The 24,285-nt window shown below is 39.5% G+C and overlaps 1 protein-coding gene across 2 annotated transcripts in view; it reads left to right on the top strand.

Annotated features, from left to right (window-relative positions):
• Window positions 1-24,285, top strand: part of AFG2A (AAA ATPase AFG2A) — a 325,370-nt gene that overhangs the window by 230,433 nt on the left and 70,652 nt on the right. For both annotated transcript variants that reach the window (XM_075543842.1, XM_075543841.1), the window contains exon 15: window positions 17,754-17,918. In XM_075543842.1, coding sequence (XP_075399957.1) covers window positions 17,754-17,918 — 165 coding nt within the window. The remainder of the gene's footprint in view (window positions 1-17,753; window positions 17,919-24,285) is intronic.

Below are 24,285 nucleotides of genomic sequence, written 5' to 3'. Positions count from 1 at the left end.
ACAACTTTTTAATTGTGAATGGGGAAGAAGGAACTGAGCAATAGCTAGGACAAGATGAGGTGTTGAACAGGGTTATTTGAAGGGTGAAATGAAGGTAGCTGGGTATGTTTAAATGATGAAGCAGAAGGGCAAATCGAGGAAAATTGTAAGACACCACAGAGAAAAATAATTGCAATGTAAAGTCCCTGTGATAGCAGGACCCAGGTGAGGTGAGTTTGGAGCGAATGCTTTGGATTAGAATAGGAGTGTAAAATAAGAAATATTTTTAAACTGTCAGATTTAAATCTCAGTTGTGAGTGCTATACTAAAGTTATGAAAACAAGTCAAGCACTTTGCTATTCCTAACAAAAACAAGCCCTCCCAAAAAAATCAGTTAAAAACACTAAACTGACCAAAACCATAATACATTTCTTTTAGAAATCTTTAAATTATTTCAGGATCTTCAACACATACTTATTAATTTGAATAAACTAATGTTGTGCTAATCCAGTGGCCCATGAGACATTTTTATATTGCTTTGTTACAAACTTACAGTGGCAACTTTCAAATCTTTGAAGATTTATAATTTTTTTCTGTTACCTTTTTTTCCTATACAAAGAAAACATCCTCCTCCCCCATCGTCAGTGCCCATTTGTTTCTGCAACTATAATATCTGTCAGAGCTATTAACCTATCCTCTTCTCTCTCACATTCTCCCAAATTTTAAAAGAAAATAGTTGAGAGGAAAAACATATCCTCTCTTAATATTGAAACTGAGAGTGTAATGGAGGGGCTAGAGAAGCATCTCTCAGCACAGCACCAACTTGCCAAGTTAAGTATTTGGGTTGGAAATCATGACTCCCAACCGCTTAAAAACAGGAAGTATCTCTGTTATATGATAGACAGCTCCCTGTTATGGAAAAGACCGTCTCTTTTCTCTGTTCCATTTTCAGCAATAAATGGGAGATGAGAGGAATTAATTGACACATTACCTTCCCTAGATACATATGTATCTTGCAAAAATCCCTTTTCTACACACACACTCCAGTAGGATATGTAAATATATGTTACAATACTTCCAAAGGCTTTACACCTAGAGTCACTTTTCAAAAGCCAGCCCAGGCACATCTTATCCAGCAGTGTAAGCAAAACTCTTGGCTCTTTCAAGATTGGTACTAAGTGATTAATTGTCAGGAGAATCTGGTTTTATATTCCACATATAATTGTTCTTTTCAGATTTTTTCCCCTGACGGTATATTGTATTAAAAGAGGGAAGATACAAATACACGAATTCTTGATGCTTTTGGCACTTTTTACAATAGAGAGAAACTTCCATTGGCTACTAAAGAGGGCATATTCATCTCCACAAAGTTTCTTACCAAAAATTTGTTAAAAGTTTTTACTAAAACTTTAATAATATCTTAAATTATCTAGGAAATGAGCTTGGGGTAACTATATGAATTAATATAATTCAGTTACCTAGGTCTGAAGTTAGGTATTCAAACCAGGTTTGCTACTTAATATCTCCTTGACATTGGCCATGATTGTACCTGTGCAAGGAACCATTTTCTTTCTTGTAGTTGGATATAGAAATGCCTACTTCTAAGTCAAGCACTTGTACTCTAGGAGCTCAGTAGCATTATTGTAAACACCATTGCCGTGCTTATTCTAAGCCTACCACTTAATACTGTATGAATATTGCCATTAATTACCTCTCTGGGCTTACGTCTTCTCAGTGAATCTGACCTATTGCCACTGAGTAGATTCTGCATGGGCCCCAATGCTGGCTTCCTGAGGTTATAGTCTCCAAAGGAGCAGACCGCCTCAACTTTCTCCAGAAGCGTGCCTGGTGGGTTTGAACTGCCTGCCTCGCCCCTCCCTATCAACCAAATCATGAATAGTCTCTTCATGACTTACCTTCACTTCCTGGTGTTTCTTAAGCAATAACACCACTCCTGCTTTTGTCAGTGAGTGTAGTTTAGAAATGGAAGAGACCTTTGCCCTGCTAGTGTCACCTGTTTTTCTAATTACGTCTGTGTCACACCGCCGAAACCAAACTCGCTGCCAGTGAGTTGGTGCCAACTGCTAGTGACCTGTAGGACAGAGCACAGCTGCGCCTTGAGGTTCTGAGACGATCTCTGCAGGAATGGAAAGCCCCGTCTTTCTCCCTCTGAGCACCTGGGGACCTCAAACGGCAGACTTCTCCCATTGGCAACCCAACGTGTAGCAGCTATACTACCAGGGCTCCTGTTTCATGTTAAAGGAAAAAAAATTAATAACTATATTGGGGGCTCTTACAACATTCCATACATCAATTGTATCATGCATATGTGTATAAATGTTGCCATCATCATTTTCTAAATATTTACTTTGTTTATGAGCCCTTGATATCAGCTCTTTATTTTTTCCTCCCTTCACCCCCTCCCAACCTTATGACCCCTTGATAAATTATAATTTACTATTGTTTTCATATCTTATACCAACCACTGTCTCGTTTCACCCTTGTTTCTGTTGTTCACCCTTTTTTGGGGGGTGGGAAGGGAGGGATTATTTCAGTCGATCCTTGCAATCGGTTTCCCCTTTTTCCCCTCCTTCCCCCACCTTTCCCCTACCTTCCTGGTATCACTACTCCCATTTCTATACCTGAAGGTTTTAGCTGACCTGGATTCTATGTGTCCCAAGCTCTTATCTGTACCAGTGTACAAGCTCTGGTTTAGCCAGAACAGACAAGGCAGGAAAAGGTCATGATAGTGGGGGGTGAGGGAGCCTCAAAGAACCAGAGGAATAGTGTGTGTTTCATTGGTGCTGTGCTGTGCCCTGGTTGACTCATCCCTTCCTTGTGAGCCTGCTGTGAGGGATGTCCTGTTGTCAACCGATGGGTTTTGGGTGTCTGCTCGAAGCCCCCTCATTCTCAACAATATGGTTTTTTGTTTTATTTGTTTTGGGGCTTTCGGGGCTTGTTACCTGATTCGTTGACACCTACAGGGTGGTGTGGTTCTTCCATGTGGGCTTGTTGCTTCTCCGTTAGGCGCTGCTTGTTTAACTTCAAGCATTTGTGATCCCAGACACTCTATCTTTTGATAGCTGAGCACCATCAGTGTTCTTCATCACATTTGCTTATGCACCCGCTTTGTCTTCAGCAATCGCATTTGGAGGGTGGGCATCACAGAATGTTAGGTTATTAGAACAAAGTGTTCTTGCACGGAGGGAGGGCTTGAGCAGTGGCCCAAATTTTTATGAATTAATGTATTTACATGAGTGCACACCTATATTTATACCTCTATCCTTAGCTTTGCTTCCTCGATCTTTCCTCTGTTTCCTTTTACCTTCCTCTTGCCCGACCATCAAGCTACCCTTAGTACTTCCTCTTAGAACTCTTAGTACTTCCTCTCAGCTAGATTGCTGTTGTTCCAACACCACCAGGATCTCTATGTCCTCCTCGTTGTTACTTTTAATTCCCTAGTTGTTCCCCTGTCTAAGGCATTGCTTGGTCACTGCTCCCTTACCCCCACCCCTGCCCCATGGTCCTGTTGCTTTCTCCTTGGACTTGCTTCCCATGCCTATCTGCCTATATTATATTGGTAGGCAAAATAATAACAGATAAAACAAGGGAAACATTTTTATGTTATGAGAATATTTTTTTCTTGTCCCCTTGCCTGGCAAAGAAAGGAACCTGGCTTCTGTTTGCAATGTAAACTTTGCTATAATTTTGAATTTGAATGTTTAATAAAATATATTTTAGTACAGTGGTTGAGTACAAAACCTAGAGCAAAACTGCCAGTGTTCCTATCGCAATGTAACCACCTCTTTCCTTTGTGACATTGAACAAATTAGATAAGCTTTTACTTCAGTTTTGTTGGCTCTAAAGAGATTCGATGGACTGTTTGAGAATTAAATTTATTTTATGTAAGTAAAATAACAGTATCACACATATAATAATTACAAAAGGTGTTATCTGTTGTAGTATGGAAGAGGGTCCCCATTGCTTGTTAACCCTGGCCTAGCATGATGTAAAAGAAAGCCTGATAGTTCTAGAGTTAGTCATTGGGTTGCTAATCTTAAAGTTGGTAGTTCAAATCTAGCAGCCATTCCATAGGAGAGAGATGAGGCTTCCTACTGCCATACGATTTATAGTCTCAGAGATCCTATAAAGGGTTACTATGGTCAAAATCAACTTGATGACAATGAATTTGCTTTGGGGTTGGGATATTTATCTGCATTGCATATATAGACAAGTAGTACCTCAAACTTTTAGGCATCTATAAAACTGCTGCAAGTGAGACAGATATGCCCATTGGCATTAACTATCCTATGAGTGCTATGTTCATCTATGATCAAGCCAAACACACACGACATTAAGATAGTATTGGCAAAGTGAGTTGTGTATAGAAAGAAAATGGTAAACAATAATAGATTGTCAAAAGAGGAACATTTATCTTTCCCCAGATTACCTGTCTCCATTCTTACATCACTGGGCAGATGTTCTAAGCTCCTCTCTCTCTCCTTTTAAATTATAAATTAGGTTGGGGGTTACTTTTCAGATAATCAACTTTGTATTCAACCATTTAAACTGTTAATTAACCCCCCCTCCCACTAATTAACTTCCCTCTGCTCCTTGATTTTTTTTCTCTCTCTCTCTTGTGAATTAAGGAGATTGTGGTGATACAATGGTTATGAGATGGGCTAGCCTTGTTTCAGAAACCCACAGGGGCAGTTTTACCCTGCCCTATGGGTTTGCCATGAGTCAGAATTGGAGTTTTTTGTTTTTCTTTTAGATTATTGTCTTCCTTTTCACCCAAGTTAACACCCATCAACTGACTAGCCTGTTGCTTTGTCTTCCCTCTCTTGCCCTCCCTCCTTGGCAGTCTCCACAATCTCTTCCTTCTGGTGTGAAAGTCTTTTTCTCCCTCCACCCCACCCCCGGCCCGATCCCCCTTATAACAGTGGTCATATAATATTTGTCCTCTTGGGACTGGCTAATTTCACTCAACATAATGTTCTCCAGGTCCCTCCATGCTTGATCAGGACGCTTCGTGGCTATTGTTCTTTAGCATTGCATAGTAAGTATTCCCTTGTGTATATTTTCCAAAGTTTCTTTATCCATTGTTCTACTGATGAATGTTTTGGTTCTTTCCATCATGCTGTTGTGAACAACGCTGTGTTGAACACAAGTGTCTATATGTCTGCTCCTGTTAGGACTTACTTCTTTAGGATCTATACCCGGCAGAGGATTGCTGGATCTTAGGGCATTTCTACTCCCAGTTAGCTGAGTCGCACCACATGATTTCCTACAGTGGTTGTACATAGTCGCAGTGTATGAGGTTTCTAGTAGACTTTTTTACCCTTAAAACCATTTTCTTGGGAGTTCATACAGATATCATATCATTCAGTCACATCAAGCAGTATTGTACATTTGCTACCACGATCAGTTTCAAAACATTCTGTTCCTTCCTGAACTCCTTAATTAATATCAGCGTCCTTTTACCACCACCACCACTGTAGTCACCAGAAACCCTGATTCTACTTGCTGTCCCTATAGGTTCATCAATCCTGGGTTTCATATACTGAAAATCAGAGAAACATATAACAAAAATTCAAGAGGATGACCCCTAATGACATTAGACATCTGAGATACACCCTAATATGAACAAATAAGCAAAACACAGAAAATGTTGATTGTAGCGAAGCTACCCTGGACCTTTGCAGGATTGGCGCCTATAGTATTTTAACAAACTTCTTGTCTGTTTCATAGCATGACCACAAACTGACCAGTTTCCTCAGTAGATCATCATTTACTCAATATTCTTAGTCCCAACTAATCCTTTTTTGGAGTATTCCAAGACCATGGCTAAATAGGCCATTTAAAGGAATACATTGTATCACAGACACATTATAACAGATAGGGGAGGATTTGTTTCCCTGATAAGCTTTGATATGTGCTGCCTCTTATATAGGATTGAAATAACTGAAGATGCTTGCACACGTCCCATATTTTGTATCGGGAGAAGAAAATATTTGAGATGTTAATTCATTATTTTCTTAGTGTGTTATCTTTTAATGTATATCTTAATATGGGAATGGATATGTATCTTCCTGAAAACTTAGAGATATTGGAGAAAGTACACAAATTATTTTTACTAATGTAAACGCACGATCACAAATGTGGAAACAATTGTCTTGGGAGACATTGCATTCAGAAGCGGTGGGGATATGACTTAGCTATCAATCTCAGTTGTCTACCCTGTACTAAATTGAGAAGAACATGTACTGAAGAAGTTAATCAGACTTCTTTCCATAACTCCAAAGAGTTTAGAAAAGCCACCATCATGATCCTGTGCTTGCTATAAGATAGGGTAAACACAATGTGGAATCTAGGTTATTCTAGGGGGTTGACCACTTGGTGTGACTGAAAAATGAGATGTCTGAGACATGTAAAATCAATCAATTCTCAGTATTTATATTTGGACTTGACCATGTAAGGAAATGCTGCTGTTTCGGTGCCCAAGAACCACAGAAACACACTCCTACAGAGAGAGGTAATCCCTTTTCTGCTTATATTTAATGGTAGTGTTGGGGCTTTTTTGACAGACTTTAGACTTTTGATTAAAATATTAGTATCTCCATGGCAGTATAGTTAGTTGTTGTTGTTGTTTTCCACCTACTCAACCTAGAAAACACCTGAAAGGCAGCAAACCCCTTAGATTTTTCTTGAATGATTTCATTTTAAGCCAACGTGCCAGCATTTGGAAGTGACTTACAATGGACACTGGTTTTCCCTCCAAAAGAAGTTTTCACAATGGCGCGCTGTGACCTGTGTCTGAAGATGTACATACTTTGGAATAAATGACTGCTCTTTTTTGGGGGGGTGGTTTCTTTCGAGAAGCTGATAGAGTTTCCTTAAAATTACTCTGAACAAAATTTTTGCTGTCAAAAGTTGGCCTAGAATTTCAAGGGCCCACTAATACTCCCTTCCCTAACTCTAGCAGTAAACCTTTCGTGATGGAAATCTCGGGGACAGTGAAAGGGGCAGAGCTGGTGACATACTCCACGTCCGAGCTAGTCTGTAATCTGGAGCAGTACGCAGTCAGCTGTCTGGAACCCCTCATTCTGAAGCTGATGTCAGGAAGTTATTGGCTGCTCACCCCTGTTCTCCAGAGAAGGTTGGGACGCAGCCTGTTCCTCGAGGCCCCTTCTAGGCCTTCTCTGGAGGCCTTTCCCTCTTGGTTTTTCTCTGACTTGAATCAGCAGGAGCTGTTGCCTAGAAGTCTGCCTTCTTCTTAGACCCCTCACCCCTCCTGGACGTGGCTGCATCTGCATTTGCTTTATTTTTCATTTCGTGGGTGTTGTGTCTTGCCCAGAGTTCCCTTCTGAAGTTCAGTGCCAACCTCTCTTGACTCAGCTTTCCCTTGAGGGCACTTGCCTCTAAGCACTTCACCATAGATGCTGTTGGACTCATGTCCTATTGGATTTTTTTTTTTTAATGTAACCCCAGTCTCCAAAAAAGAGAAGTCATTGCCACAGTTGTAAGGTTTCTCGGCTGTGCATTTGAAATGGTACTCAAATGCTGATACTTGCATTAGCTGAGTTTTAATTTTGTTCTAGTTTATTATGTGCTAATTAAGTTTCTTAGGAAAATTAGACATTATTTGAACCATCTGAAATAATTAGCATCTAACATGCATCCAAAGAATGAGTTGACAATGCGTTTCTAGCAAACCTGTCATATAAGCAAGACAAATAGCAATATCCCCATTTCATAGACGCGAAAAGTATGACATAAGAGCAGCCAAAGGGAATTGCTTTGTTTCTGAGGAAGGGCAGATTTTTCTCATTTTATCTGTAGCATTTTTTCAAGTCATATATATATATGAAAGTCTGGTCTATGATCTGTCCGTATCAGAGTAAGCAGGCATGCTTATTAAACATGTGCTGTACGACTTCTCCCTCCAGATTCACTAAGCCCAAATCGGGCATATATGGGGCACACGGACTTTCCTAGATTAACAAGTAACTTGTATAATTCCTGTGCACACTTAGGTTCAAGAATCCCCAAGCAGTGGGTTAACTTTTGACTATCAATTAGAATCACTGGACGGGTTTTGGGGAACTAAGATGCCTTGACCTGGACTAATTGAATACAACTCTAGAGTCTAGAGGAAGGAGCCCTAGATAAGCGAGTTTCTAAAACTTCACCGCGTGCTTGTGGGTCCCAGTGTGGGTTGGTAAGTGCTCTGGTGGTTCTGTCAGGTGTGCGGTGGGCTGCTAACTGCAGGGCCAGAGCTGAAACGCTCTGCTTCAGTAAGGATTCACACAGGCTTGGAAACCATGTTTCCCCTTGAGGATCCCCTTGAGTCAGAATCAGCTCAAACATTTTTTGGTAAAAAGCCAGATAGTAAATTGTGTTCGTTTTCTACAATTGCGGGACCAAATTACCACTGTGTGATAATTAAAGCAACCGAAATGTATTCTCCCACAGTTTGGGAGGCTAGAATTGGGAAGAGTAGAGTCCTCAGAAACCAGCTTGTACAAAGAAAGGTACAAGAGTGTGGAGGGTGTGCCCCTCTCAGGCATTTAGGAGGAGTTCAGCGTTGATGGGAAGTCAAGAACCTAGAGGGATCAAATAATGGGAGAAGGTTCTGGAGAAATAATAGAGAACCGATTTCTTTGCCAAGCCCACACATCCCGTTAAAGATCTGTGGGTTTACGTATGTTGAGACATAAAAGCAGCGCATGTGAAAAGGAAGCATCCTCATTTCTAAAGAGGAAGTTTTTATAGAGCTATTGGAAAGATTAACTTGTGTTACTTTCCACTTAACACCATCATTTTTAAAAACCAGACTCACTTTTTATAAGAGGAAGAAGTCGGATTAGTTCTAGGTAAATACTGTTTTGGCTTTATTAAAAAGGCCCTTTAAATAGAAGTAGACGAGGAACGCATCATGCTGGTAATAGTGGGGAAGTGTAGGTGTATGTGTGTTGAATCGTTTTGTTCTGTTCTCTCACTCCTTTGTGCTCATCAAGTGCTGCCGGTTGCTTAGGTACATTCTTCCTGAACACCTGCTGTCGAATGCATCAAGTCTTTTCTTGCACAGTGCTGCAGGTTTTTGCAAAACTGAGCAAGTCCAACATTAGACAGATAGCCTACAGACTGATTGATTTATTTGTTTTAATACAAACACATGCTCAGATGTTGTCATACAGAAATCCTTTTTTTAAAAGAATTATTTTTCAAAGAACACAGAGCTTTGTAGCCCTAGCACCTAATCCTGTGCCTGGCACATAGTAGCTATTCAGGAAGTGTTGGTGGACTTGAACTGCTCTGTGGAGTTTCAGACTGAGCACCAGAAGAATCCTCCACCCTTGGAGTAGCCCATTCTTTTAAATGGTTGAATTTTGAATTAAAATGATATTTATAAAGTCTGGCTAGTCGTTGAAAAACAAACAGTGGCATATTGTAAAATCCAAGTTTTAATTTGGCAGGTACTGTTCTCTCTACAGAATATATCCATAGCTATTTCAAAGAAAGCCTTCACCAAATTGCACTTTGATTTTCACCTCATCCTTAAACTTGGGATTTGTTCATAAATCATGTATTTCTACAACTGTCTTACTTTGGTTGCTTTTGTTTTCTCCATAAAGCTTACTTCATTTAACTACATAATTTGAATGTAAAGAATTGAATTGTAAGTTAAAAAGGTGCTTTATAAGTTTTTAATATGCTTTGTGTGTGTGTGTGTTCCTCATGCGCTTTGCACAAAAGTTGATTAGTAGATACTTGGGTTATTTTGTAAATATAGTATGAGTAATTAAGATTGTTACTCAGATTTGATACAAATATGTTTCTGTTCCCTACTGTCTATTCAGCAGATACTTTTTATAAAAAAATCATTTTATTAGGGACTCGTACAGCTCTTAACCCCCTCCATCCATCCATCCATTGTGTCAAGTACATATGTTGCCATCGTCATTTTCAAAACAGTCTTTCTACTTGAGCCCTTGATATCAGCTCCTCCTTTTTTTCCCTTCCTCCCTCCCTCATGAACCCTTGATAAATTATCAATTATTAGTTTTTCATGTCTTACACTGACCGATGTCTCCCTTAGCCACTTTTCTGTTGTCTGTCCCCCTGGAATGGGCTTATATGTATTTCATTGCGCTCAGTTCCCCCTTTCCCCTCCCACCTTCCCCTTACATTCCTACTATTTTTCCTGAGGGATTTATCTGTCCTAGTTTCCCTGTGTTTCCAGCTCTTATCTGTACCCATGTACATACTCTGGTCTAGCCGGATTTTAAGGTAGAGTTTAGCTCATGATAGTGGGAGGGAGAAAGCATTAAAGAACTAGAGAGAAGTTGTATGTTTCATCAGTTCTATACTGTGCCCTGCCTGGCTCATCTCTTCCTTGTGACCCTTCTGTGAATGGATGACCAATTGTCTAGAGAGGGACCTTAGGTCTTTGTTCCGCACTCCCTCTCATTCACATTGATAGGATTTTTTTGTTCTGGGTGTTTGATGCCTGATAACTTGATCCCATTGATACCTCATGATCATGTAGGCTGGTGTACTTCTTCCATATGAACTCTTGTTTCAGCAGATACTTCTTCTGATCAGAGTCAATTACATTTTTTCTCAAAGCCCCAAAAGTTTGATTACCAAATAATGCGAAGGAAAATGCTCTTGTGCACAGGAATTTTGAAGAGTTTATGGTTAATTTTACTGGTATCTTAAGCCATTCTCCCTTCAGCCTAATTAAACTTTAGTAAATTATCAAGTCTTTAGATATAAGACACTATTTCTTGAGCATTTATCTTGAAAAGACTACAGCTAATACCAAAGAAATAAAACTTTTCAGAAGTCAACTTTGTCTCTCTCTAGGCTGAGTGATAAACTAACAGCACAGTAAGATTTTATACACAGATGTGATCTATTTTAGTGATTTGCCATTGCTCTTCCACAGAGTGTACATTTTTCTTATAAGTTAGTCTTTCCTAATAAGAGGCTATGGTAGGATTTCATTGTTAAATAGCAAGTCCTTTTTATACACTGAGATGTAGAATTACAGGGGTCTGTATTTTTACCTGAGTATTTTACCCATTATTCTAACTTCCTACTCTTAGAATAGTTGTTTATCCATCCATTTATTCATTCAAAGAACATTAACACCTACCATGAGCCACGTATTAGGATTACAAAGATGACAAATGTGATTATTCAGGAACAGTAATGTTAATAATCATCGAACACTTTATGACATATGCTGATCTCTGATCGTTGATTACCAAATGATATTAAGACTATTTAGTATTTTAAAAGTATTAAGAAATTAGATTATTATCCCAGTTTTGGAAGATAGATGTGGATGGAATCAATTTTTAACCCAGTTAGGCTGATTTTTTTCACCTTCACTTTTGACCTGTATTTCACGTTGCAAATTTAAGAGTCGCGGAAGACTGCACAGGGGAAGATTTTAATCTGAGCGGTGGACAAGAGGAGTCTGCCTGGGGAACACATAGGAAGGGGAAAACAAAACCATGGTAGCATTCATTCCAAGAAGAAAGACAAGTGTGTGCAAGGGCAATGGAGCAGAAAGCAACCTGTTGAGGTCGCCTCCCTGGGTTGCTTAGGAGCAGCGGAAGCCGCATGGTGAGACAGGAAAAGGTCAGGGTAGATAAGACAGGAGCATGGCATCCAGGTCATGGAGGTCTGAAATACTGTGCTTGAAATTGATCCTTTTTTTTTTAACATCTTATTGAGAGCTCTTACAGCTCTTGTAACAATCCACACATCAGTTGTATGAAGCACATTTGTACATATGTTGTCATCATTATTTTCTAGACCTTTATTTTCTGTTGAGCCCTTGGTGTCAGCTCCTCTTTTGTCCTCCCTCCCTTCCCCTTGAAATTGATCTTTACCTGAAGTTCCATTAAATACTTTTAAAATGGGAATTCACAGTTTTGCAGTTCTACTGATGCATTCAGCAATGATTTAAATACATGTGCATGTGGTGTAATGGGTTAAGCATTGGGCTACTCACCTCAAAGCTGGGGGTTCAAACCAGCCACTCTGCAGGAAAAAGATGAGGCTATCTATCTTGGAAACTCACTGGAGCCGTTCTATTCTGCTTTCTATGTAAGGTCACAATGAGTCTGAATCTATTTAATGTTAGTAGTTTGGGTTTTGGTAGATAACAGAGTGGGAAGAGTGTTGTCTTCAGTCAGACTGTAACCCTGTTACCCCGAAAATAAGACAGTGTCTTATATTAATATTTGCTCCCAAAGATGCACTAGGTCTTATTTTCAGGGGATGTCTTATTTTTCCATGAAGAAGAATATGGTACACATTTATTGTTTTATTAAAAGAGACCTCACACTTCCTGTCTGCTCCCTGCACTGCAGCCAACAGTGAACTGCACACCCACAGCTATGGTCCAGAGTCACGGTAGCTTTGGGGGGCCTTATTTTCCGGGGGATGCCTTATATTTCAGCAAGAGGCAAAAACTGTAAGTCGGTCTTATTTTGGGGGGTGTCTTACTTTCAGGGAAATGGTATCTTCAGACAGAAAGGGGGTAGTGGCTGGGGAGAGAGAGATTGTAAGTAGTTGTGATAAATCTGGAAATGACATGATGTTGTCTTGGCTTCATTGAATTATTTATGGATGCCTTGTATGTGACATTGCTAAGTTTATAATGTTAATGAATATGATTCCTGTTATTATGTACAGTCTACAATCTGCTGGGAAAGAGACGGTAAAAAAACACAGTTTTATATTTAAAAGAGTAGTAGACTCAGACAGGAGAGTCTGAACATGTAGTATTAAACATATCTATTGATTAGGTAGATTTAAAGGGTGAGAGATGCGTAGAATACATTGAGTTCCTTTGGACTAAATCAGAGCTGTTACCATCTCTCTCATATTACTGGAACCATCTTTTTCTGTGAATCAAGATCCATTGGTGTGTTTTATTAGTGTAAAGACTCAGTACTGCTTTTCTTTCCAGGAGAAAGACACTCCCTGAGTTCTCTCACACACTTTTGTGGATCATTTAACATGAATGAGAATCAATGGAATCTGATTTTTCAAAGTGTCCATATGTTGTTCTAGATAGTGTTCTGTGCTTTACTTCTCTACAGTTTAATATCCAGAACCCACAGACAAAAAATTCGTGATCAAAGGATTTATTCAGGAAGTAACAGGCCTGTGGGAATGCTCAGGATAGTTGTATATCGGTTCATGTCACAAAAGTCTTTCAGGGCTGCTAAGAAATTCCCAAAGGAGCATAGCACTCTCCTGGAAGCCTCAAGCAGAAGGCATTCAGCGCAAGCTCAGTGAGTCAACAAACCCAGCTTCTCCAGTTAAGTGCCCAGAAGCACCCTCTTCCACAAGCTAGCCCCTGTACAAAACACTCAGCTTTACTTGCTCTCGATGCGCCAGGCGCCCACCATTCTTCAAGCTCTGTCTTCTGCTTCTGCTGCTCCTCTGATGTTACACTGTCCTCTGGATCCCGGAGGTTCATTGCCCAGGAATCTCAGGTCCAGAGGACAAGCTCCATCCCTAGCATTCCCTCCTCCGAGGGCTCCTTTGAGACACAGCAGGGTGGCATTCCAGGGAAGCCTGTTCACAATTACTCCAGGCGAATCCTATCAGTATCTTCCTCCACCTTCTTACCAGGCCATATACCCGTTTAGAGATGGACTGGAAGAGCTACTTGAAATAACTCACTGTACTGCAATCTATTGAAATACTTTGGTCTGCACAAGCATTTCTTTGCAAATTAAAATTAGAATTGAACATTTGCTTGAATATGAAATGATAAGGGTTGCATAAATTGAAGACAGGGCAGTCATGTAACTGAGGTATACAGTTAGATTTATTGTTTGTAAAATTTTGTGAGGATGTGTTTCCAATCAGATTCACACAGGCCCCAATCAGTGATTAAGGAGCCACCTCAATTTTCAACCATGAAGAAACTGAAGTTCTTATCAGTATGGAGACATGTGCAGGAGTAAGTTCTTCCAAAAAGCCACTTGCTCTATGAGTTGTTGTTGTTGTTACTAGTTTTAATGTAGAGGCCACAGTATCGATGACTTGGTATCTGTAGAATTGAAAGGCCTTGTTTTTCATTAAGAAAATTGTCATATGATTACTTTAAAGCAACACAACATTCCATCATTCAGAAAATATCCTTCCACCTAATATTACCAGAACAGTAGTTTGAAGGAAATTCTAGGAAGGGTGTTAACACATTCAGGGTTCTACAGGAAGGAAGGCCCTTTCCTACTATTTGTTAAGTATAACTTTCACTGACAAGATCAGGCCCGGAAAAGCCTAGCTGGCTGTTGGCCCGGACAATGTTATAATCATTGAAGTGTACTCAACCTCCACTGCCCGGGTATAGCAACAATTAAAAAAGGAAAACACGGGCCACGTGCAGAGCACTGTTCCAGTGTCTTAGATGGCGGGTATGCTCTCTCTCCTTTTCCGGGATGTTCTTTCAAGTCTTAGAACGGAAATTTTAAAATAGCCTAGAATTTGAGTTTTCCCAGCAGAGCATAAAGGATAACTTCAACTGAAAAAGAAGTGGGGAGGAGGGGGAATCACATTATCCACTGCTGTATCCCCTGCAACTAAAACCATTTTTGTTGAAATTATTCCTTTTTTTGTCTTGTGTCACATTCAGAACAAGATTTTTGTTTGTTTGTTAATTGATAATGAGAATCATATTATACGAGCAGGAGAGGTGAATTTTAAAAGATGAATTAGTACTACGAGCCCTCTTTCAATTTCAGTCCATTTCTGAAGTTTTTATTTATCTTATGCTAATTGTCTTTGTCTTCATAAAGGTATATTATCTAATTGATACTATTATGGAAATATTAAATGAGGTGGAGTATGTAAGCATTGCTGTAGACAGTCTTAAGGTTTATATACTCTTAGCTGTTAGCACAGAGTCCAAGAGTAGGTCATTATGTGAAATCATCATTTTGTGAAAGCAGAGGAGGACTACATTAGATCACAGAAGTGGGGTGACTGCTACATCATCACATGACTGCCAAACCACTGAATCACTGCCCAGCCAAGGTGAGACTTAGCTTTAACCCTCACCGCCAGTGTTATTTGCACCTTGCATCTATCTTGGCATTTGGTTCTGCCAGTCATCATTAGTGTATAAAATCGACCATAGGTTTTTTTAATTACCATCATAAATATGAAGTCTCAAATAATTTTATAGTTGACAAATGAGAAATTGTTATATAACTATTAATTTTGTCTTAGGAATTTTTATTATTTTTAAAATTCTTCCCTATATAATTTTCTTAATTAATTGACTTTTTGCTTGCTAATTTGTACATGATTTAAAATATTTGGTAGTACACACGAAGTGAATCATTTCATGTGGCTCTTGTCTTGTAGCCAGTCTCTCGCTACCACCAAAACACCTTCTTTCCCTGCATGGGTCTGATAAGAATGTGGAGGAGGATACTAATAGGATTCCCCTCTGAGTAATTGTGAAGGGGATTCCCTGGAATAGCATCCTGCTGTGTGTAAAATGAACCCTCTAAGAAGCAGAAAAAGGGATCTCATTACCAGGAGTGGTTGTGTGCCCTCTGGACCCAAGATCCCAATGGAGCGAACCGTCGGATCCAGAAGACAGTGTATAACATCAGAGGAGCCGCAGAACCAGACGTCAGAACATGGAAGAATAGTGGATTTCCCACCCATAGAGCCAGTAAAGCAGAGTGTTTCTGTGCAGGGGTTGGCTTGTGGAACACAGTGCCACTGGGCCCTTAATTGGAGAGGCTGAGCTTGCTTACCCACAGAAGTGGAACTGCCTTTGGGTTGAGGCTTCTAGCAGAGTGGTATGCTCCTTTGGGCATTTATTAGCAGACATGAAAGAACTTTGTAAATATCTACCCCGAGCATTTCTTATTAGCATTGCAACCTGTTAACGTCCTTAATGAAACCTTATTCGATCGTGACTTTTGCCTGTGTGTCTGGGTAGCCATTGCGATAGGGATTAGATGCTAGCTAGAGAGGTAAAATCAAGAGCGTTAATGAAAAGAGCCCAGGTGGGGCCATAGCATGGGAAAGTGCAGTCGGAGCTTGTGGCAAAGTCCAGGAGATACCACTTCTAGTATACCAGTTTAATTCTGTTTCTGCCCTGTATTTCCCCTCATGTTTAACTAGAAAACTACTCTTCTCATGGCCTCTGTTACCATCCCTGGAATATTGTTTTAAACTGGTGTGAAATACAGTAACAATGGCTACATGGCCTTTATTTCAAAGTTGTTTATGGTACTGAAATGGTGTGGTACCTGTTACCCATGTTCATGGTCACATTACAGAAATTCACCTGTTCAATTCCTTATTGACCTTTCTTAGGTTCCAAACTGCTGAATGTAAGAGGATAGTATTTTCAGATAGAAAAGTCCTGAAAATATTTTCATACTTCTTTAAGTGTATTTATCTGTTAATACTGAGAACCTAACTAATCTATGTTATTACTCATTTGATTTATTCCATCAACTTTATTGAACAGTAACTTACATAAAATAAACTGTGTCAACTTAAAATGTGAAATTCAATTAATATAGATATGTAAACCTCTTTGGGCTGGACCACCTCTGAAAGAATGGTACAGAGCAGCCCTTTACTCACGAAAGGTTTCTTGCCCTTTGAACCTCCCTGTGCCTCCAGGCCCAAAGAACCAATGGTTTGCTCTTTGCCACTCTAGACTAATATTAGTTTTTCAGTATTTTATTTCACCATTTATGTTTATAATTTTTTCAGTATTGTAATTTAAACTATGAGCATCCATGTGTAAATCATTGTGAGAATGTTTGCATTTCTCTTGGTAAACACATAGAAGTGTAATGGTTGGGTTGTTGTAGTAGAGTATTTTTAACCTTTTTTTGGTTTTCTTTTTGTTTTTTTTAATCATTTTATTAGGGGCTCATACAACTCTTATCACAATCCATACATACATCAATTGCGTAAAGCATACTTGTACATTCATTGCCCTCATCATTCTCAAAACATCTGCAGCCCTTGGCATCAGCTCCTCATTTTTTCCCCTCCCTCATGAACCCTTGATAATTTATAAATCATTATTTTGTCACTTCTTGCACCGTCCGATGTCTCCCCTCACCCACTCCTCTACTGTCCGTCCCCCAGGGAGGAGGTTATATGTAGATGCATGCAATCGGTTCCCCCTTTCCACCCCACCCTCCCGGTATCGCCTTATATTTAACTTTTTAAATTATTGTCAGTTACCTTCCTGAAATGGTTATACTGTTTTATATTTTCATCAACAATCAGTTTCTGTTGCCCTATATACTTCACATTTAGTATTGTTAGTATTGGTCATGTCACTCAATTTTGGGCATAATATATTAGTATCTCATTATGGCTTAAATTTCCACTCATCTGATGGCTGATACTATTGAGCATCGTTTCATGTACTTGCCCTTCAACTTCCTTTGTAAGATGTCTGTTCAGATTTCAATTTCATCCCATCTACCATTGAACTTGTTTATTTTCTTTTATGTTTGATACACTCTTTTTAGGTGACTTATTAATGTTTTTTCTTATCTGCCTTGTCTTTTCATGTTCTTAATGCTAAAAGTTTTTCCTTTAGTTCAAAAGAAATCTGAACATTGTTTACTTACTAATTAAATAACTGGTTCATAAGATTCTGGACATTTTCCTTCTTTTTGGTGCATGATGTGGAATGTCGCTTATAAGCTTGCCTCATCCATGTTCTACCATTTTCTTTACAGGCTCTGATGCGACCTGGGAGAATTGATAGAATTATCTATGTGCCTTTACCAGATGCAACAACAAGAAGAGAAATAATTAACCTGCAGTTTAGCGGTATGCCAGTCAGTAAGGAGATTGACCTGGATGAACTCATCCGCCAAACAGATACATATTCAGGAGCAGAGGTAATGTAGTTCCCTCAAAATGTCCTTGGTGGAAGGGAGACAGTAGCCTGGGTCATTAGCAATCAAAGACTGCCAACTATTTTAAATGTTGTATGTTATAATATTTTAATGTCTGACAGATAATCACTAAGTTAAATGGCATATTATCCACCTCTATTGTAACTCATTTGTTTCATTCATGGCTTTTGTTATATTTTTCAAAATATAGTCTTCAAAAATTAGCATAATCTAATGGAAAGAAAAATTAGAAGTCAGAAGAATCTGTTTCCTTATACAGTTTTCAGCCAATCTTGCATTTCTCCGCATTTTAATTTCTTTACCTGTCAGAGTGTAACCATTGTAATGTTCTCTTGTTGCTATCATAGAAAAGAAATTAGGATATCATGAAAGCATCCTACAGTACAAAGGGCTAGGCAAAGGGATGGTATTATTACCATCTTTTGTTATTTGGGGAATTTTTCTCAAACTGCTTATATATAAAGATTTTCCCATAAAAGTAGTAAGAGACACATATTCCACCTTTAACTGTGAAAATATACTCTAAAAAGGAACATGAAAGACCTTTGTAAAAAATCAAAAACCACTTTAAGTTTGAAAATTAAGCATTTTCTTCTCCATTGCAGCCTTTTACTTAGTGATTTTACAAGGGTACCAAAAGTGTGGAAATTTCTGTTAACTTTTAATTCCATTTTTTTCGTGAACTTTTTGAAGCCACACACACACACAGACATATCTATAAATACAAATTTTGTTAAGATATGTGATTTTCTATGTGCATGTAAGAAAGGATGGACTGTGTTCTGTAGCATAGAACTATCTGGAACACACTGGTGTAACTTGCACTAGGGAATTAGTGTTACTTGTGTAAGTGAGAAGAAGTGGTAGGCTCTGCCTCTATTCTGACTTACCCAACAGGCTAGGCTCCACATCCCATTTTGGTTGCTGGGTTCTTTTTCTATAAAATGAAATAGATGAACATATAACAAGTTATTAGTGGGACTTGGAGACCAATATGAGAACATTTATATGTGAATGTGAAGAGTGTGAATCCTTCAAAACTGGATTCCTCATCATCATCCGTATCCCAACGCAGAGCTTCAGCTGGTGTGAGTTCATCATAGACGCTGTCCTCACTGAGGTCGCCGTCATCACCATCACTGCTGTCATTTTCATACAAAGCGCAGTCTTCACTGCCATCCATAGCATTACTAATACTACATTCTGGAAGGCATGTCACACCGTGTCTTCTGGAATGTCTTCCCATGCATCTCGAACCCACTTTGCTATTAACTCTATATCAGGCTTCATGAGATTTCCTCTTTTTGTTAGTCGGGCTTGACCAGATGACATCCATTCATGCCACATCCTTCGCACATGGTCTCTAAAAGGCTTATTCAAAGTACATCCAGAGGCTGCAGTACAGCTGTATCCCAAACAAGTAACGATAGCTCTTTCTTTAAGGCTACTCCTGGTCGTCGGTTCCAAATTTCTTCCAGCCATTTTTTTTTTGTTCCGTCTTCACCCATCCAGCCTTTAACAGTAATTCTTGGCAGGAAATTGATCTTTTTAGGCAAGATCTTTCTTTTAAAAATAATGACAGGACGCAGCTTAGTTCTATTAGCCAAACATGATAGAACAACTGTAAAGTGTTTTTTTTCATTTCCTGTGATTTTGAGAAAAATGTTTTTTTCTCCTAAACTTGCCAGAGTTCTGTTGCTTGGAAGATCAAAAGTCATGGCAGTTTCATCCATTTTCCCAATATCTGCCAGGTCTTAATTATAAATCCTTCTTTGTTTTATAATAAATGACTGGAATGACATAATTTTTTTTCAAGGTCTTGTGGCAATTTCTGGGAAATCTTTGTTCTTTGTCTCAAACATAGTAGGCCAAACCCATTCATGAAGTGGGTACACCATCCTGCTGACGCAGCAAATTTTTCAATGCCTGATGCTTTATATTTGTCAGCCTTAGCCATTTGTAGAGCATGTATGCGGATTCCCATGCGTGTTACACAGTAACCATTTTGATGACACTCCATAACCCATTTATGCAATTCACTCTCTAGAGCCCCATAAAAAGACGTTAAACCACGACAAGCTTTTTTAGCTTTTGGAATCTGTTCCAAGTCAGCCTTCATTTTCCGCCACTCCCTCACTTGCTTTTTGTCAACATAGAATTCCCTACTTGCAATACTTTTATTGCTCTCTTCTGCTCTTGACACAACCTTCATTTTGAAACCAGCCTCATATGACCGGCGTTTTTGTTTTGGTTCAAAAGATGTGTTAGCTGGGAGGAGTGGGGAATAGGGGGTGGTAGTTCGTGCGGCTGGGGGATGCAGGATGTGAATTAACACAGAGACCAGAGGGGAGAGACAGAGCGCAGCCACAGACACATCCTTACCAGTTCAGCTGCCGGTGTAAGTGAATCACTGTGGGTGCTTCTGCAAATTGGAGCCGTCCACGTCATAGGATAGCTCCGATTGGTTAGATGTGAGTAAACAAACATTCAAAGCCCTGCAGTGTCAGCCGGGCTTTGAATGAACAGCGGAGAAACAGCAATCACCTGCAAGATAACAGTGCTTGTCCTGTTACCTCGGCAGGTGGGGGGCGGGGGGCAGCAAGATGTTACACCTCACTGGGGTACCACTGACCCATGTATAAGCCGAATCCCAGTTTTTCAGCACATTTTTTTGTGTGCTGAAAAACTTGGCTTATACACAAGTATATACAGTAACAACTCAGACCTTTAGCTGAAGGACTATAAATATTGGATACTTTTCTTTTTTTAATGTTTCAACTCCAACAGTAAAAATGTCATGTACAAAATAGTTAAAGGTACAGTTCAAGGGCATTTATCTCTATAAGCAGATCTTTCACATAACCAACCCTGAAATTAAAGTTACTTCTGTTGCTATTAACCTGGCCCAGCATTTCTAGAACTCATGTTGTTATAAGGTCAAAGGCCAGCATCAAGTACATATTTTTAAATACTTTTATTGGGAGCGCTTACATCCCTTATCACAATCCATGCATTCATCCTGTGTGTCACGCTCATTTGCACATACGCTGCCATCGTCATTTCTCATCAAGTACATGTTATGTCAGTTTACTGGAAGCAGTAAGGAGAGACTAAATCTTTCATTTGTACTAAGTAGAGTAGAAGAACAATTAGCATAGTACAAATGTCCCTTTCCCACTTTATAGTAATTAATAGAATCAACAAGAAAACAGAAACCAAAGCTAATAAGTTCTGTCTGACTGAAGAGAAAGATTATTTTGGTGCCAGAAATTAGTATGCCAGAATGTTAGGTCTTATACATATGTACCTGTCTTCCTCATCATATGTAGGTTAATTTTTTTATTGAATCTTTTTTAAATATTCAGGAAAATTAGCATTAAATCCTGTCTCTTCTCACATTATATTTTTGTATTCCAATTTCTTGGATGGGGAAGAGATATCTACTGTGATCTTGTTTATAATCAAAGTATTAATACAACTTCATAGAAAAATATTCCCAAACTTTGTCTCAGTAACTCATTTCAAACACTGTGGTAGATTTTCTTCTCTCCCTCTCTCTATTTCTGAATGTCTAGATAATGCACCTGGGTATTACCTCACTGCTCGAGGAAAATAACCATCATTAAAGTAGGAGCAATGGCAGAGCAGTGGTAGGCTTCTTTGTAAGGATCCTGGATTCACTTCCCATACAATGCACATCATGTGTAGCCACCACCCCTCTGTTACCAGAGTCTTAGATGTTGTTGTGTTGGGTGAACAGTTTTTAGCAGAGCTTCTAGACTGAGAAGGTCTAGAAGACTGGCCTGGCACTATACAAGGGCATCTTAATTACGGAGTGCCGCTATAATAGAACACAGGGGAGTGGCTTTAATAAACCGAAACTTCCAGTATTACGTCTCATTCACAACCCCAGCTACCTGGCTCATGCTCACTCCCGCTCCCTCATCCCCCTCCTGGCACTTCTTTCTTAGTAGAAGTAGATCCATTCCCGTGTCCCTTACCCCAGCTTGCTTCCCTCTTGTGTCTCTAAGATTAAAGGTGTTACCAGCCACACCCCCAGGGAAGCACACCTTCCATTGAATCAGTGTTGTAATGAGATTAAGGATGGTGCATCCCTCCCTAATCAATTGATTGGAGGGATCATTACATAATTGCCAAAGCATGACATAGCTGCTATATTTAATCTGTTACAGAGGTTGAGTCAAAAAGTATGGCTGCAGAGTAGAGCCTAGGATTATTTTTTTGTTGTTTTTTCCTAATAAAGGCAGTGTACTTACTCATTCTTTGAGGGTAGCAAGGGGGCAATCCTAGTAGAATTTCCTTGGGGAACCTTACCCCTTCCAGCTCTTGCTCCCTCAGACTTCTTTTTGTTCCCAAATACAAGGAATCCAAAACCTACAGTTGCCCTTCAGAAAAAAGATGAGGCTTTCTATGCCCATCACGAGTTAGCAGCCTCAGAAGCTCCGAGGGCAGGTCGCTGGGAGTTGAAACTGACTGGAAGACAGTGAGTTTGAGCTTGAGATGATTTGGTAGGTGTGCTTCTTGACTTGCCCTTGTGCTTCCTGCAGTTGTCTCCGGACAATGGAAGCCCTATGGATCACAGTCATCCGATTTGCAGTCACCCATGAGGACTGTACAGAACTGAGCAGCATTTCATTGCTTTGTGTGGAGCTCTCTATGAATTGGGGACCAACTTGAGCACTGAGAACAGCAGTGTTTGTTACCAGTGTAATGCTTCAATGAATTAATGAGATATTCAGCATAGAGAAAGCTTAGTTTCAGATCAAATAAAAGTTTTCATCTCTGTAGTCCAGTCTTTCTTCTCCTCAACAAAATAAATAGTGCAGTAATGTTTGTAAACCAAAATTACATGTGACCTTTTTCCATCAGTTGGATTCCAACACAGCACCTACGTTATCTCTTCTCTAGGCTGAGACCATGTATCCTCCAGCACAGCAGCTACTACATAATAGATGATGAGCAATGACATAGTAAAGTGGGAGGAGGCTGGGAAAGATTTTATATTCGGGAAAACTAGATGTCACTTCTCATTTGTCATATGCAGAGCCCTCTAACCCACTGACAATATGCTCTGCGGCGGGCACACTTTCCTATTGGAGTAGGAGTGTCTATGTTACGTTTCCTTAAACATGAAAAATATGAGCAATTATTGAACTATTGTCCCGGAAGAGGAATATGTTCAAGAATATGTCAAATTAATTTTATTTAACTGTACACAGATAGTTATGAACAAGGATTTAACCAGGTGAACTGGAGATAAACCACCGCTCTTCTGTTTGATTTTAGAAACGCAGTAGGTTTAAACTGTGGGGAAACATTTTCATTTTTAATTTAAAATTTGTGGAACAGGCCTGGGATGAAGAGGGTATATCTTTTTACCTGGTACTTCATTGTACCCAATCAGCATTGTTCCATGAAAGTTTGCATAGGCCCAGGTTTTGAAGTAGCTCCTTCTGCTCTCTCTGATTTAATTGATGTCCCTCCCTCAAAAGGATGTACAGAGAAGTGAGGCATTTTCTAAACCTCAGGAGGGTTCCAGGAGGAAGTCTGTCGCCAGCTGGAAGGAGAATGCAGTCACTTGGGAGCAAACTCCAAGGAACCTCCGTCCATCCTTCAGCACTCTCCGCTGCCCGCCACTCCCTGGTGGCCATGGACATCACTGTCTCTGGCTTCTGGCTGTGGCTTCCAGGGAATGGGAACCTGTTCTCTAAACGCAGATGGGACTTCATTTCAGCAGAAAATAAGAAGTGTTTTTTGTTAGAGCCGCTGTTTTCTTCTGCTTTGATTTTTGTTTTTGAGCTATTTGTCGCATATTCTACCTTATTCATTTTTCTTTTATCAAATTATCCTGCTTACTTTTATTAGAGCTTTTATCTCACCCACTTATAGGAAATCAAGAGTGATAAATATGTGTGCATCAAAGCCATTAATTGGATTGATGGCCATAGTATGTCATGAACTTGAGACCAGAGGTGACAAGTAAGAGAGAGCTGATAGTAGAATTGCTGACATAGACTATAGACTAATACTGGTAAAATTTGAGTTGTTTTTTATTTTTATTTGCTTATGAGTGTTATTTTCCTTGTTGGTTTTTATCGCACTAAGTGAAATTGGCACTATGTCAACTATATTTCAAATTGCCTAATGTCAAGTATACATCTCATAAGTACTGTAGGTGATGATGACATTTATTTTCTATATTGAGATTTGTATATTCTGGCAGTAATGTCAGTTTTACAATTGGTTAGACCTTTAGTAGGATCTCTCAGGGAAGTTTCAGGCAAGTTATTTAACTTCTTTAAACCACAGACGTGTTCATGAAATCCTT

The sequence above is a fragment of the Tenrec ecaudatus genome, chromosome 3 (genome assembly GCF_050624435.1).
Source record: "Tenrec ecaudatus isolate mTenEca1 chromosome 3, mTenEca1.hap1, whole genome shotgun sequence".
Taxonomy (NCBI): Eukaryota; Metazoa; Chordata; class Mammalia; order Afrosoricida; family Tenrecidae; genus Tenrec; species Tenrec ecaudatus.
The sequence above is the reverse complement of the archived record's forward strand: the minus strand, read 5'-3'. Positions and strand labels throughout refer to the sequence as shown.